Consider the following 13,224-nt stretch of genomic DNA (forward strand, 5'->3'; position numbering starts at 1 on the left):
TTGCCGATTTGAAGGATTTGCGTGACGGAAAGTAATACGCGGTATTCACGTCGCGTACGGGAGTGTCACGCAAAATTTCGCGCGATCGTAGTTAATCATTCTCGCGAGTGAATATTGTGTGAGTGCAACAAGGCGATCTGAGAGGAGGAGCAGGCCTTGGAGGCATCGGGCAACGGCGGAGCAACCATGAGGTGAGTGTTTTATTTTATATATATTTTTGCTACTTTTTTTGCGAAATGAATATGTACTCTCTGTTCGTTTATTTATTCAAATGATTTGAATATGAGATACACACAAAAATATACGTTGCAATCTTGCGAGTTTATATTTAAAAGAAAGAGATTTCTTTCGAGTACTTTATAATCATTTTATTAAACATCTATTTAAACAATGTATAAAATATATTTAATGTCGGTTTTAAATAATTATTTTATAATAATCGTATATCGTATATTTGTATTTTACAGTTTAACGTAGTTTACGACGTAGATAAACTCCGCTGTTGCGCATCGTATCGGTAAGTGATAAACATTTTATTTAAAAAATTTATATAGGAAATCTATTGTGCGTAAAAATTGCGTAAGATCTACATTATGCAGTAAAAAGTATTTATGTATATCGAATGTATTGTTGTGATATAAAAACAAATTTTGTAAAAATAAAATAGAAAACGTAATAATATTTAGTAACAGTTGATAGAGAGTGAGAGAATGACAGAAAGAGACGCGTGTAGCGTACGCAATGCTATGTTTTAGTATAAAATAAAATAATAACCGACTATTGGTGAGGATGGCAATGATAAAATCAGTGCATACGCATTGTGGACGAATTGGACTCTCTACCTTTCTCTCTCGTACAAATGTTGGACACAAGCTCGTTTCATACGAAATACAGGCCATTTCCCTTCCTGTATATGTGTTTTAAGGTGTTCTAAATCTAATTTTCTAAAAAGAAATTCTAAAAAATATGTTCTGAAAATCAGCGACCCGAATATCATGAACGTATTGAATATTGAATCTTCTTTATAGCAAAATAAAATTAGTCGCTTGGAGCCATCATACTGGATCCGTTATTAGAAATTTCATGAATTTGGCTCTGGAGTCAGTGACCCGAAAAACATGGGTACATGTATGAAGTTTCATTCAAATTCGTTGAAAACTTTGTTCGCTGTACTCTTGTGTCTTCTCCGACATGAGCAATAAACTTGCCGTCTTCAAAAAATTTTATTAAATTATATTGGATAGCACGTAAGTTTCTTCCAGCCAAATAAGGCCAGATAAATATTTCCCTGTTGAAACGAGTTATTGTTAAAAGTTTCACATTCAGTTTCTTTATGATGCATCACCGGGAATACAGTGTATTGTCGAATGTGCCAATAAGATATATACATATTTGGTTAATAGAAATAATATTTATGATAAAATTGCAATATCAATTATTTTATCATTTAAGATCTATGTACACGCTCCATTTGCTGAGTATAACAATATTGCATACAGTATTACACATATTATAATATAAAATACACATATATAATATAAAAGATATTCCCAAATTTCTATTATCGCAAATTATGTATAAGTTATATTACAAAAGTATTGTTGAGTATGTGGTCACTTAACATGATGTAATTAACATGATTAGTTACTTGTTTGTAATAAATACAATTATAGATCTCTCTCTCCATAAGTAGCACTTACTCAGCCTTACAGTTTTCGGTTTCAAGTTTCGAAATGCGGTATTCAGTAGTTCTCTCCAAAGGATAAAAACAATCGAAACTATGCACAGCCTTAAGACACTTGTGAGTACCGCGTTGTGGAATTAATGATGACGCGATGACGGAAACATATGTGCCAAGAAATATTCACAGCGACGTTTCGTAAGGCAACGCTGGCATATTAACATCGCCACGTCTTATATAGACTGAGTTGTGTGAATATATTTTGCATTGCATATTTTCGAAAGTTGTCCAAACGTAGATCAACGTCGAAGCTCCACGTGGATCATTTAGAATTCGTCTTAGTATTAAGTCTTGACATGAAGTCGGTCGCTTGATTGTCTCCTTTCCGATGCTCTAATGCGCGAATGACGTCCGTATCTTTAAATTAATATGAATTTATGTTTAATATGGCATTTATGCAGAAATAATCTGTACAATACACGTATGGCTACACTTATAGCAATATTTGAAAAATATATGCTCTATACATATATTAACATTTCTTATATACAATATTTCTTCAAATTAAAATCAAAGCTTCCTCTATGAGGAAGCAAAAGTTATTACATACTTTTCTTGGTTGGACGAGAAAGTTTCAAATGTATTTGTTGTAGAATTGCGAAGCTAGTTTCTGGTTCGGTGTCAGGAATCTCATTAAATGGTAAAAAGGCTTCAGCCATAAATCTTGATCTAAGAAAATCCTTGTCTTTTAGTTCAAATGCCACTATAGCATTCTCTATGGCTCTTTGTCCCGGAGTGAGAGGACTGTAAATGTTGAAATTATTTCATAAGTATTCTATTCTAATCTATTTACTTTACATATTAAAAAAATTATTTAATGATAATATATGTATAATTAAATACATTACTAACATGTTAAATGTTTCATCGAAAAGGGGAAAGACCGTTTCTTTCTGCACATGCGTCTTCGGTGCTTTAATTTCGGCAAATTTCTCTTCAGGCAGTAATCTGATTTTCACGTAGGAATCGCATTTACCTGTAATGAAAATAGAAAAATCATATTTCATGTAACACAATTTAACATTTAAAGAAACCCACTGTGAAACTATTCATGCAAGGTGAAAATGATTATCGATGCTGACGCCATATATTTTTATCTGTGAGGTTTATTGGCATTAATTTAGTTACGTTATAGCAATTAATTTCAATATGTAAAATATATTTCTTTGATAATAATAATAACGATTTTAGAGAACCTCATAGATAGAAGAGTACAAATAATGGACGTAAACAATATTCCGTGACAATTTTTTATCTTTTTGAGTCAGGAAGACCATTGTATACATTAAAGACTATTTTTCTACTTTTATAAAATGTCAATACAATTCGTGCCATGCATTCCCAAAATGCTTTTTCCGCGAGAGCAAGCAATTTGATAGAGAACCGTATAACAATTGATGAGGAATAACTCCACTTTATATTCGCTTTTACATACTTGTCTTCCCATCTTTGACTCTTTGTTTAGATTTTGAATGCAGTTTACGCTCAAGAGTAGACAGCTTGCTTATAAAATGGCCTACAAAATCGAAAAACATTGTCATTCCTCCTTTCAAATGCCGCGATTTTCTCCAGCGATTGGACATATCAGTCATAAAAGTCCTATCATAATTTTCGTAAAAGAAGAACATAAAACTTTAAGAATAAAATAATTATTGTGGTTAGTAAGCTTGAAATGTTTTGTACCGCTTAATTTATTTGTATCAACAGACTTTCCTCGTATTAGATTAATATCATCTTTTAATGACTGCAAAATTTCACTTTGTGTTTATTCCAAGTATTTATCAGGCTTCGTCTAATTACATTTGTACTGTTATCGTAAATCTTGCTTTTATATTATTGCTTAAAAATTGTGTTAACTTTTTATATTTTTCTTTATAAATTTCACTTTGCTCACCATTGCTATCCATGCAACGGAGATTTCTGGCATTCAAAATCTGTATGTTCAATGAATTATCAACGAAGTATGCCTTGACGCTGACAAGACCGTAAATGGGATCTTCCATTGTTTTCTGTTCTTCTATCCGTTCGAGATGAAAACGATGTATGAGCTCGGCAGTCTCAAGTCCATGTAACTTTAAAAGACGTTCGATTTTCTCTAAAACTTGGACGTTTGCCGCTTCATCGGCACCAAAATTGAAGAATCGAATGAGCGTGTGAAGAGTTCTATGCAAGTTCGAGTAAAATGCAGGCGGTCGTCGTTTCTGCAAAGCAACAGCGTTACTTTATGGAAAACTGAAGTTGTTTATGATAAAAAAATATGTTTGCGCTCTTCTATTATTTACCTCTAAATTGGTGTTGACTAGCTCGTACAATGTTTGTGACATAACTTCCCAAATTACTAAGAGAACTCTCTTGAAGTTGTCCTCGTAGAGATTATCATGCAAAGTTGCCAGATTACTGTCTAAATACTGCAATAGACGATCCATCGCGTTGCTGGTCGTGTCAATTAATTCGGCACCCTCCATGAGGTATCTGAAAGCACAAATAAGGTTACATTAAAACGTTAAAGTAAAGAAAATTGGTTACATATATTTGTCATAAATCGTATCATAAGTGGTTACAAATGATGTCAGCTTAATTAACAGAAAATGACACATTTTCAGTTGTATTCACGCACCTGTTCATTGCAGGAGCCATTTTATTGGATACAATTTCCAACAACTCTATGATTTTGTTCTTCACAGTATCTGTGGCGTTGTCAATGATAAGCTGAAGAGTTTGCCGACAACGATCAGCCTCCTCATGAGTCTTGTGCTCTCCTAAAGCATCCACGATGTTCTGTAATCCCAAGTCCTTAGCCAGCGGTGCGATCGCTGTTCTGATATAATCGATATTATTAATAGCAAAGCACCAGGCCGTCGATATTGTAAACCTTTTTTCATAGACACTACTCTGCGAGAGTTGTTCTAATTCTGTTGTCAACTCCGCTTTTGCTGCCATTTTATCGGCGTATGCCATGGAACATTTACAAATGTCCTGCGAAGCAATAGTTTTATTATAAATCGTTTAAAGTTATCCTTATTAATGACAATACGTATTAAAAGTTAATTATAACTTAAATAGACGTTACGTGCATTTCAGAATATAAAATTCTCAAACTTACGTCAATTATTCTTGCTAAGAACGTATAGGAACCTTCAACGTCGGGCCACGCTAGCTGCGTCCAAAAAACTTGAATTTGATAGAATGTTGTTACTGTATCTACAGCGCTTGAGCTATACTGAACGCTTTGGTCGACTGCCTGCAAAGTGTCAAGTTCAATTGCTCTGTCGATGCGTTTAAGTGCTTTATACACTGCTATTTCCAGCCAATGCGCGACGCCACATCTAAACCAATCGTAATAATTCTGTATCTTCATATCCTCCAACTGTCCTTCGGCACAAAGCACCTGACCAAGTCTGTAAAATCGGATATGTTAAAGTAAGCGAAATGTTTCAGTTATTACGGACATTTTGCAAAATTAAACTCACGTGGCGTATCTTTGAAGTGTAAGGTAAAGCTCGAATAGAGTCGTGCCTAGACTCAATTCCACGTTGTCGGTGCTATCAACTTCAATTCGTTTCAATCTGGCACACACGTCCTCTATAATGATCATGCACATATCACTGATTCTTTTTTCATACGCAATATACATCATTCTTGCATACGGAACATTGACTCTCCTGAAATTTGCGATTAACGTTTGATATTGTGTCTACGTATTATTAAATACACATAAATATACTCTTCGCATCTTATAAGATCGACTTACTTTATGAATAATTTGTCGTAATAATCAATAGCTCTCTGTAAATCTGCTCTAATTAGTTGAATTACTTTAATATGATACCTAAGCGCGTCTTCATCCGATTCAGTATCGGGCGAATTATTGCTTAATATGTGTTCAAACCTGGAACATATTAAAATATGTGTTAGGATAGCTACAACAGAATGAAATATACTTACATTTATGCGTTTTGCTTTGCTTACCATTCGGCGCATCCTTGTGTAATAGTGTATTCCAAACCTTGGAGTATGTCTACCTTTAAGTCATCAGGTTCAGGAAACCAGAAATACAATTTAGCGGGAAAGAGGTTAATATCTTCAGGAATTTTTAGACTGGATATAGCTGATAATATCCTAAAATTATTGAAATTTACGTAAGAATTCTATTACAACAATCTAAAGCATTTTACTTTCTATATTAAATATTCCTAAATATTTAATGTTATTTAATAATATTTAATATAAAAATTATCAGTATTAATATTATCACATATTGTAAAGTTAATAAAATCGCAATAGTATGAGCATAATTACCCTAAAATGGAAGATAATTGTACCATGGTATTTTTATCTCCCAAAATCAATTTTCTTATTTTTCGTATGCTGTTTAAGCATGAAAATACAATTTTCTTGGTAGCTTTCCAGAAAAGTTTAGTTTCGTCAACGGAGAACAGGCCATTGTCCATTGGTCTGAGCAAATCGATTATGAGTTTATTAAAGACGGTGAAGCTTAATGGGTGTTCCTGATGAATGTTCGCGTATTCGATCCATTGTGCCAGGGCGACATTTCTGGCTAATAAACCACGTTGCGCGCTATGTTGAAGAATAATTGCGTCGGCTGGTCCTGACCAACGACCACACCAACAATACTTTTCGATTTTCTGCGTTTCAATCTCGTGAAGAAGCAACACTCTTAGCAGATGCCGATGCTCTTGTGCGGCTACTTGTGCATTATGTTCAGCGCTAAACGCCAGTCGGAGCTTGACAACACCGCGGCGTTTAGATTTGTTTTTCTTGTCCAGAGAATACCACATTGTATGGCCTGTTGTGGGTATATCCTAAAAGTGCGAGTAAAAAGTATATATTTAATATTGCAAACGTATAAATACAATGCAATGCACTTTTAAAAATGAAATATATGTACAAAAATATATTTTAGATTCTTCAAATTCATATTACCTTCAAAGGTATTCGACATCGACCAATGAATTCATTATTGTGACTACCAGTTGTAGCCGTTACTGCAATTTCTTTGGCCAACTTAACTAATCCACGAACTCCTTTGACATCTTTAACTTTACTCATTTTTTCAGGCACAGTTTCGGCAGCATCGAAATCCCTAAAAGTTACATGAGATAAGAATAATTAATAATCAATAGTTAATAATAATTATTACAGCGTAGTATATACAACTTACCATACTTCAAGGTACAAGATATCATTCTCAGGATCTGCCAGTGGTCTAAATAATAACAGATATAATAATAAATGACTATCTGATAGACTAGCTTTTTAATTATTATATAAAGTAAAACTTAAATCTCTTTCTTATTTCTCTAATGTTCAAATAATTTTTAATGAAGAACGAAATAAATTAATGAGATATTAAAATACTTAATGTATTAATGAAGTGCAATATATTCGAACGGTAACTCTTTTAAAAGCAGGAAAAAATTTTTACTCACAATTCAAAGTGTTCTTCCCAGACTGGACTTAGTGTACAAGGTTTCACGGCAGTATTATATCTTCTGGTAGGTGTTGATTCGAGATAAAGAGCGCAGAAAGGGTCACTTTTACCATTAGAATCTTTGGAGACTAGTTCCTTGGCTTCAATTACTTCGATGTTAAGATGTAGTTCCGGTGGCTAAACATGAAAAATTTTAATTACATTTTGTATATAATATTGTGCGTGTACGATGAAATTGCGATGTTATCATTTGATATTTTACATAAAATAATTATAAAAATACATTACCTCAAGATTTCGCGTTTGTTCCAACACTTTCTCGTGTGCTATGTTATCAATTTTAAAGGCACTTTGTAAGTGGTTTATAAGACTTTCTTGGGAACATTCTTTAGAGACGTCGAAGCCAATTTGATGTTGTGTCATATACACCAACGCTGTATAAAGCTCTTCGATCTGAAAACAATACATTACAAAGAACATTAATTATAAACCCTTCAAGAAATATGTATACATGTACAGTGACTTACAAAACTTATTAAATCGTACGATTGCTCCATATTTATTTCAAAAATTCGTAAACGAAAATATCTGTTTAGAAATCAAGAAATGTTTGTTTAAATGTTGTATTGCTATTGAAAAGCCGTTTTCGTGCGTTGATTGCCATTTTCGAATCAGTAAGTCAGTAGATAATACTACAATTTTAACATAGGTCCTTTAAGATATAAAATCAATTAGAAATTAAAGAGGCCGTTTAGGACCGGGCATAGGTGTAAGTAGCCAGTTAATAGCCAGTTAAATCAGTAGATAATTGTTGTGTAATACATTTCATTAGTTTTATAAATCACTGTTGTAATGTATAATCGTATAATTTTGTCAATGACATTAGCTTTGACTGCACTTTTGGAGCTACGCTGATCATTAGATTTGAATACAAAATATCTGCAATCAAAGTATCTGTGTACGTTCCATCCCAGTAATAATAAATAGCATTTTTAACACTTTTAAAAATATTGTTATAGCCAGACAAGAATACATAGAAATTGTCGTATTTATCACACATATAATACTGTATATATACAGTACAAAGTGCAATTTTTCTAATTTCTAAACTAAACAAATATTAATATTTAAATATAAAATTGCACAAGGTACATTTTAATATTTTTGCAGAATAACAGAGTTAAAACATTTTAGAATAATGAAAGCGTATAAATAAAATAAATCAGTGAAAAATTAATAAAATTTTCAATGAAAATACTAATACGTGTTTTTTCTGAATCAATAGTTGTACGAATTTTCCCCATCATTAATCACAACTGTCTGGTATGATCAGACTCACCGTCATGGATTGCAAAAGCGCATTAGTCCTACGTTCAATTTCAGCTTTCGGCACTCCGCAAAATGTGTTTCTCATACTATTCAGGGTGGTCGCTCCTATGGGGGGATTTGTGCTCACCATAATGAATCTCATGAAATTATTTACTTCTCAACTTTTCAAACATTTACAAAAATCACAGGGACTGTCACACAGAATCACACATTCTGCACTTCTCACGCAGTTCTTCCGTGATTCGCACTATTTGTGTCCAACGCGATCATTATTGAATGCACGGCCGAACCATAATTCTTTTGCTCAAGTGACACGCCGACAATTTTCTTAGACGATTCTCGAACAGCTGTGACGACGATAACGGACAGTAGATCTAGCGAAAAGAAATCTAGAACGGCACGACAATGACCCGTGGAGATGCAAGACAGAAGATCATGTTGTTCGGTAAGAACAATGACGTTCATGCACCAGCGGTCCTGGCTTCAATTAGACGTCGAACCTGCTCACACGAACACATTTGGACCGCGTGAGGACAAAGAATTCTGCGCACTGACCCCTGACGCACACTTTACATTCGATGGGGAGCAATAAAAAATTATTGCTTTAACCAAAGATAATTTTCTGAAAGTATTTTATGCGCTACCGACGACAGAGAGAAGATGCCGATTTATCGCGTGCGCGATCGGCGAATCTTGTTGCGTTATATTAAACTCATTTGGTCGGAGCCAAAGATGAACTTCCACAATGGCCACGACCTTTCTTATCGACAATACGCCGAGTCGTCGCATATTCAATCGCTCGCATGCATAATCAACGATTGCCATCAACCGTAGCACGCATAATTTGTGATGTTATGGAATTAGTCGATATCACTGACGGTCTATGATATAACCATGAACGAGTTCAACTGAGAGTGAGAGATAAGCTTCGGATAAGATTGTTCCTACTGAAGTTCTCACATCTTGTACTTTTATTTGTGTATTATGCGATTGTTATGTTTCACCACGTTGAGAGTAAATTATTTTTCTAGCACGTGAAATATGAAAAAGTGAAATCTTCTTGAAAACAATTTTTAGGTTTTCATAGATAATTAAACATGTATTGTGTCGACTCATCAGCATAAAAACATGTCATTAATATATGCCGTATATATTTTTTAAGGAAACAGATAAATTTAGGCCACGCTTATGTCAAACTTTGGATTATTAGTAGTACATAAATATTGAAGGTTATTGCATCAGGATGTGTTTTACTAACAAGTTACAAAAAATAGGAAAATTACAAGTTTTAGCGTTATGTAATATTATTCAGTATATTCTATCCATCGGTACATCTTACGTTAATTATGATTTCTTAGCATTTTTCAATGTTCTTCTTCTAGCAGATAAATGATAAGTAATGCGGTAACATGCGTGCTTAAAATAGTTTCCTACCGATTTCAAAGAGATATTTTCTAACTAAACTATCCACATAGACTTGCTACCACACACTTTTTGGAATAGTTAATATTATTATGAACGTTTAAAAAACTTAATTTTATTACAGTTTGTAAGTCTTACAAATAATTACATTAGAAATAAAATTAAACACTGTCAAACAAACAACATATAAATTTCTTATATAGCTTGGCACATATGTTATATATTTTTTAGATTATTGTAACAGGGACATTCATGAGCCTGCTATTTTAATAAGTTGTTAAAATTTTTAAACAATAATTTTTTATGCTTTACATATTCTGCTGTCCTGTTATCTTGATTGGGATAATTATCCATTTGTTTTAATTTCTAGTAATGATCGTGAAATCAAGAATTCTATATATGAGACCAGAATTGGAGCATAGCCTTCAATATCAATGTCCACTGGCAAATATAGTTGCCAAGAGCAATTGACTCTGACAGTGAGATTAACTTTGCATTGTGTTTTATGATTTGTGATACTAATAAAACAAAATCTGTTACAATCGTAAATATTTAATGTGCATTAAACATTTATCGTTAATTTTTTATTACGTCGTCACATTCCTCCGAGCTAATATCTTTTAACTGTATGTTACAAAACGAACGACCGCTCTTTTTTTCTCAAGAATGATTATTGTGGTTGCGTGTGTTAATCAGCATGAAAACAATCGGCGAATCTGGACATAAAAGAACTGTGTCGTATCCCGTTTAAAGTGACCCACAGGACAAGTGCAAACACAATGCGTTCATACGTTCGCACAATTGCGTCCAATGAAAGCTGATATACCAACAATTAGTTCATTGGCCATCAAGGCACACCATCGAGGCACCCGTTGTATGATAAATGGCATGTGTGAATGTATGAAGATACTTTCGTCTTTTATATTCCGTCCTCGTTTAATTTTCGTAGAATTATGCAATTTTGAGGCGGTCCAACTCCTTACGCCCACGTCAATGCGGATTCTATTTTTTGTCGAGGATGAGTCCGTTTAAGATGTCAGTTATTTTGTGTCATGTGATGTTATAATGGTCACAATTATTATTTGCAATACTAATTCGATAATTTGTAACGTATTTTGTTTTCGTATTATGTTAACTATATTATTGCAGCTTTTAATGAACAATTCAAGTTCAAGTTAAAAATTGAGATTTTTTTTTACAGAAATATTGTAACCAAATAACAACAAGAAGCACTGATTTAAGTTTAAGGAGATTTGGTGTTAAAAAAAGAAGAAAATTATTGACAGACACGACGGTACGTTTCGTTTCATTTTTAAACTGTTTCTGACAATTTGCCAATTTTTCAAGTGGCTGTCGAACAGAAGAAGAAAGCATTTTAACCTCGTTTTCCGAGTAATGATTTATTTTTACGACTTAGCAAATTCTTAATACTGAAGTGCTGCAGTTTGTAGCTGCATTATTGAATAAGTTATAAGAAATTGTGCTCATAATATCTTTACCGCATTTTGTAACATTAATTGACTTTTATTAATTATGTTTCATTATTTAAGTTACTCTCCGATTTTTATTAAAGTCTCAATTTCCTGTTACAGTTTAAGTTTTATTTTAAATAGATACGCGCGCGATTACTCATATTTGAACATCATCGGTAACTTATTGTTACATTATAAATTAGCCTGTATTGTAAGAAAAACAATTACAAATTTCAACAATAAAATATATGCAATTGTCCTGATGAAACATATTTACTTTTCTAAAGGTGCACATTATCCACAACACATAGCAAGTCGAACTTTATATCACTCATTCAGTTTTAGAGTACACATTTCTTGGGTAACTCACCAAAGATTTCAGATAATACAATAACTTAAAACGGATTAATTTAAGGAAAATTTGTTAATTTCTTAGTTAAGTTATCACTCATTAATTGTACGTAAAGATACACGAATAATTTCACCGCGTATCCTTCTTCTAGTATCTCCTGACGTAAATATATTTTAAAGGTTAATAATAAAAATAATTAATTAATTAAACGATAACAATTAGCGATGAATCTAGAGAAGGTGGTCAGGATAATCAACGTGAGAAGACGAGACAGGAACTTGACGGAGGCGAGCACCACACTGCCAGGAATAGCTGGACCCAACAGATCAGAATCGTCGTACGTCGCCGACTTGGTATTAGTGCATTTGCTAACGCACGAACACGTGGGTCTCATTTCAGATTGAGTTTAACTGCTCGATTAAGCGTAAGGCACAACCCCCTAGTGTAAGAAGGGTGTACAAACAGGCATTATTATATCGAGATAATTGCGATCGATTTTGTATCAAAGTTGACTTTCAGAATAAGCGATTATTTCCTGAATCAAGAAAAATTCATCGTAGCATTTTACTGCGCATGACATCATGGAAATTAAAATATGAAAGGACACATTCACTCCGTTAATGAATTTCTTGATCAAATTATTTGCAATTACGTATACAAATGATAAGATTTTTTTGCAAATTGAATATTAATTGTATGTGCATATCAATATTTTTAAATGTAATATGGATCATAGCACAAATGACAATAGTGTGCTAATAAAATAATTTACATGTCAGACTTACGCCTTTCGTTTTCTTTCCGTCCATTTTAGGAAACAGTGGTTCGTTGAATTCAGTCAAGTGCATTATTTTAAAACACACTGATTTAAAGGTAAAATTGAACGAAGAAAATCGTGACAATGTTTTGCATGGCAACGCAAGGGAGCGTCTAACTTCGACTACCTTCCCTACCAGACTGAGACCTTTGGAAAAATCAATATTGTTACCGCTCGTTCAATCACGCGGCAGGACATGCGGCAATATACAGAAAATATGAAGTTTCGATCCTACGAATAGGAACATGAATCATGGACGTCTGTTATAAATACGAAGAAATTAACTGTGTTATGCAGTTAACTATTGAGAGAATAATCACATCTAACAGGTATATAAAACAGCTGCATCATGCATATTAATGAAGTTGACGATAAAATAACGGAAACTATTATCCATAAATTTATAAGCGTTCTGAATCAATCAAATGTTAATGTTTAAATTGCTCCAATATGTTATTCTTAATCAATCTTTTCCATTTATTTTATATAATAAGTAGTCTCTGCAAAGTTTTTTTCAGTCGTTTGTATGTTAGAGATATAGATTAATAATAACATACATCGGTACAGTTTTACAATTTAACTTTACAAGACTTAATGCAATTATCACTCTAGGTCACTCTCCCATGTCGACGAATCTGT

The 13,224-nt window shown here is 33.2% G+C and overlaps 2 protein-coding genes across 16 annotated transcripts in view; both read right to left on the reverse strand.

Annotated features, from left to right (window-relative positions):
* Positions 1-1,204: 1,204 nt before the first annotated feature.
* LOC105567987 (protein unc-13 homolog D) overlaps positions 1,205-13,224 on the reverse strand; it is a 30,980-nt gene continuing 18,960 nt past the window's right edge. For 12 of the 15 annotated variants that reach the window (XM_012023308.1, XM_012023294.1, XM_012023306.1 and 9 more), the window contains 16 exons: positions 7,482-7,646; positions 7,192-7,370; positions 6,924-6,968; positions 6,686-6,845; positions 6,041-6,564; positions 5,711-5,860; positions 5,493-5,630; positions 5,212-5,403; positions 4,845-5,139; positions 4,359-4,717; positions 4,024-4,213; positions 3,636-3,942; positions 3,177-3,257; positions 2,594-2,717; positions 2,292-2,485; positions 1,205-2,098 (listed from right to left, as the gene is read on the reverse strand). In XM_012023308.1, coding sequence (XP_011878698.1) covers positions 2,004-2,098; positions 2,292-2,485; positions 2,594-2,717; positions 3,177-3,257; positions 3,636-3,942; positions 4,024-4,213; positions 4,359-4,717; positions 4,845-5,139; positions 5,212-5,403; positions 5,493-5,630; positions 5,711-5,860; positions 6,041-6,564; positions 6,686-6,845; positions 6,924-6,968; positions 7,192-7,370; positions 7,482-7,646 — 3,198 coding nt within the window. In that variant the 3' untranslated portion in view covers positions 1,205-2,003. Of the gene's footprint in view, positions 2,099-2,291; positions 2,486-2,593; positions 2,718-3,176; positions 3,258-3,635; positions 3,943-4,023; positions 4,214-4,358; positions 4,718-4,844; positions 5,140-5,211; positions 5,404-5,492; positions 5,631-5,710; positions 5,861-6,040; positions 6,565-6,685; positions 6,846-6,923; positions 6,969-7,191; positions 7,371-7,481; positions 7,647-8,532; positions 8,825-13,224 lie in introns of those variants that run through there. The other 3 variants (XM_012023296.1, XM_012023310.1, XM_012023309.1) reach the window with 2 other exon arrangements.
* On the reverse strand, positions 8,722-12,171 carry LOC105567986. The gene is made up of 2 exons (XM_012023293.1): positions 11,985-12,171; positions 8,722-8,896 (listed from the first exon to the last, which is right to left on the reverse strand). The coding sequence occupies exons 1-2, from the start codon at positions 12,160-12,162 to the stop codon at positions 8,745-8,747; spliced, it is 330 nt and encodes a 109-aa protein (XP_011878683.1). The 5' UTR covers positions 12,163-12,171; the 3' UTR covers positions 8,722-8,744.

Source organism: Vollenhovia emeryi, unplaced genomic scaffold, assembly GCF_000949405.1.
Source record: "Vollenhovia emeryi isolate VEMERY1.0 unplaced genomic scaffold, V.emery_V1.0 DF939132.1, whole genome shotgun sequence".
NCBI classification, from domain to species: domain Eukaryota; kingdom Metazoa; phylum Arthropoda; class Insecta; order Hymenoptera; family Formicidae; genus Vollenhovia; species Vollenhovia emeryi.

What these genes read in the sequence shown, in the direction of transcription:
- LOC105567986 (XM_012023293.1), bottom strand. Translation starts at nt 12,162, where the DNA reads ATGAGACCCACGTGTTCGTGCGTTAGCAAATGCACTAATACCAAGTCG. An exon ending in CTCTAGATTCATCGCTAATT is followed by an intron (nt 8,897 to 11,984) that starts GTTATCGTTTAA and finishes TCTTTTCGCTAG; the next exon opens with ATCTACTGTCCGTTATCGTC.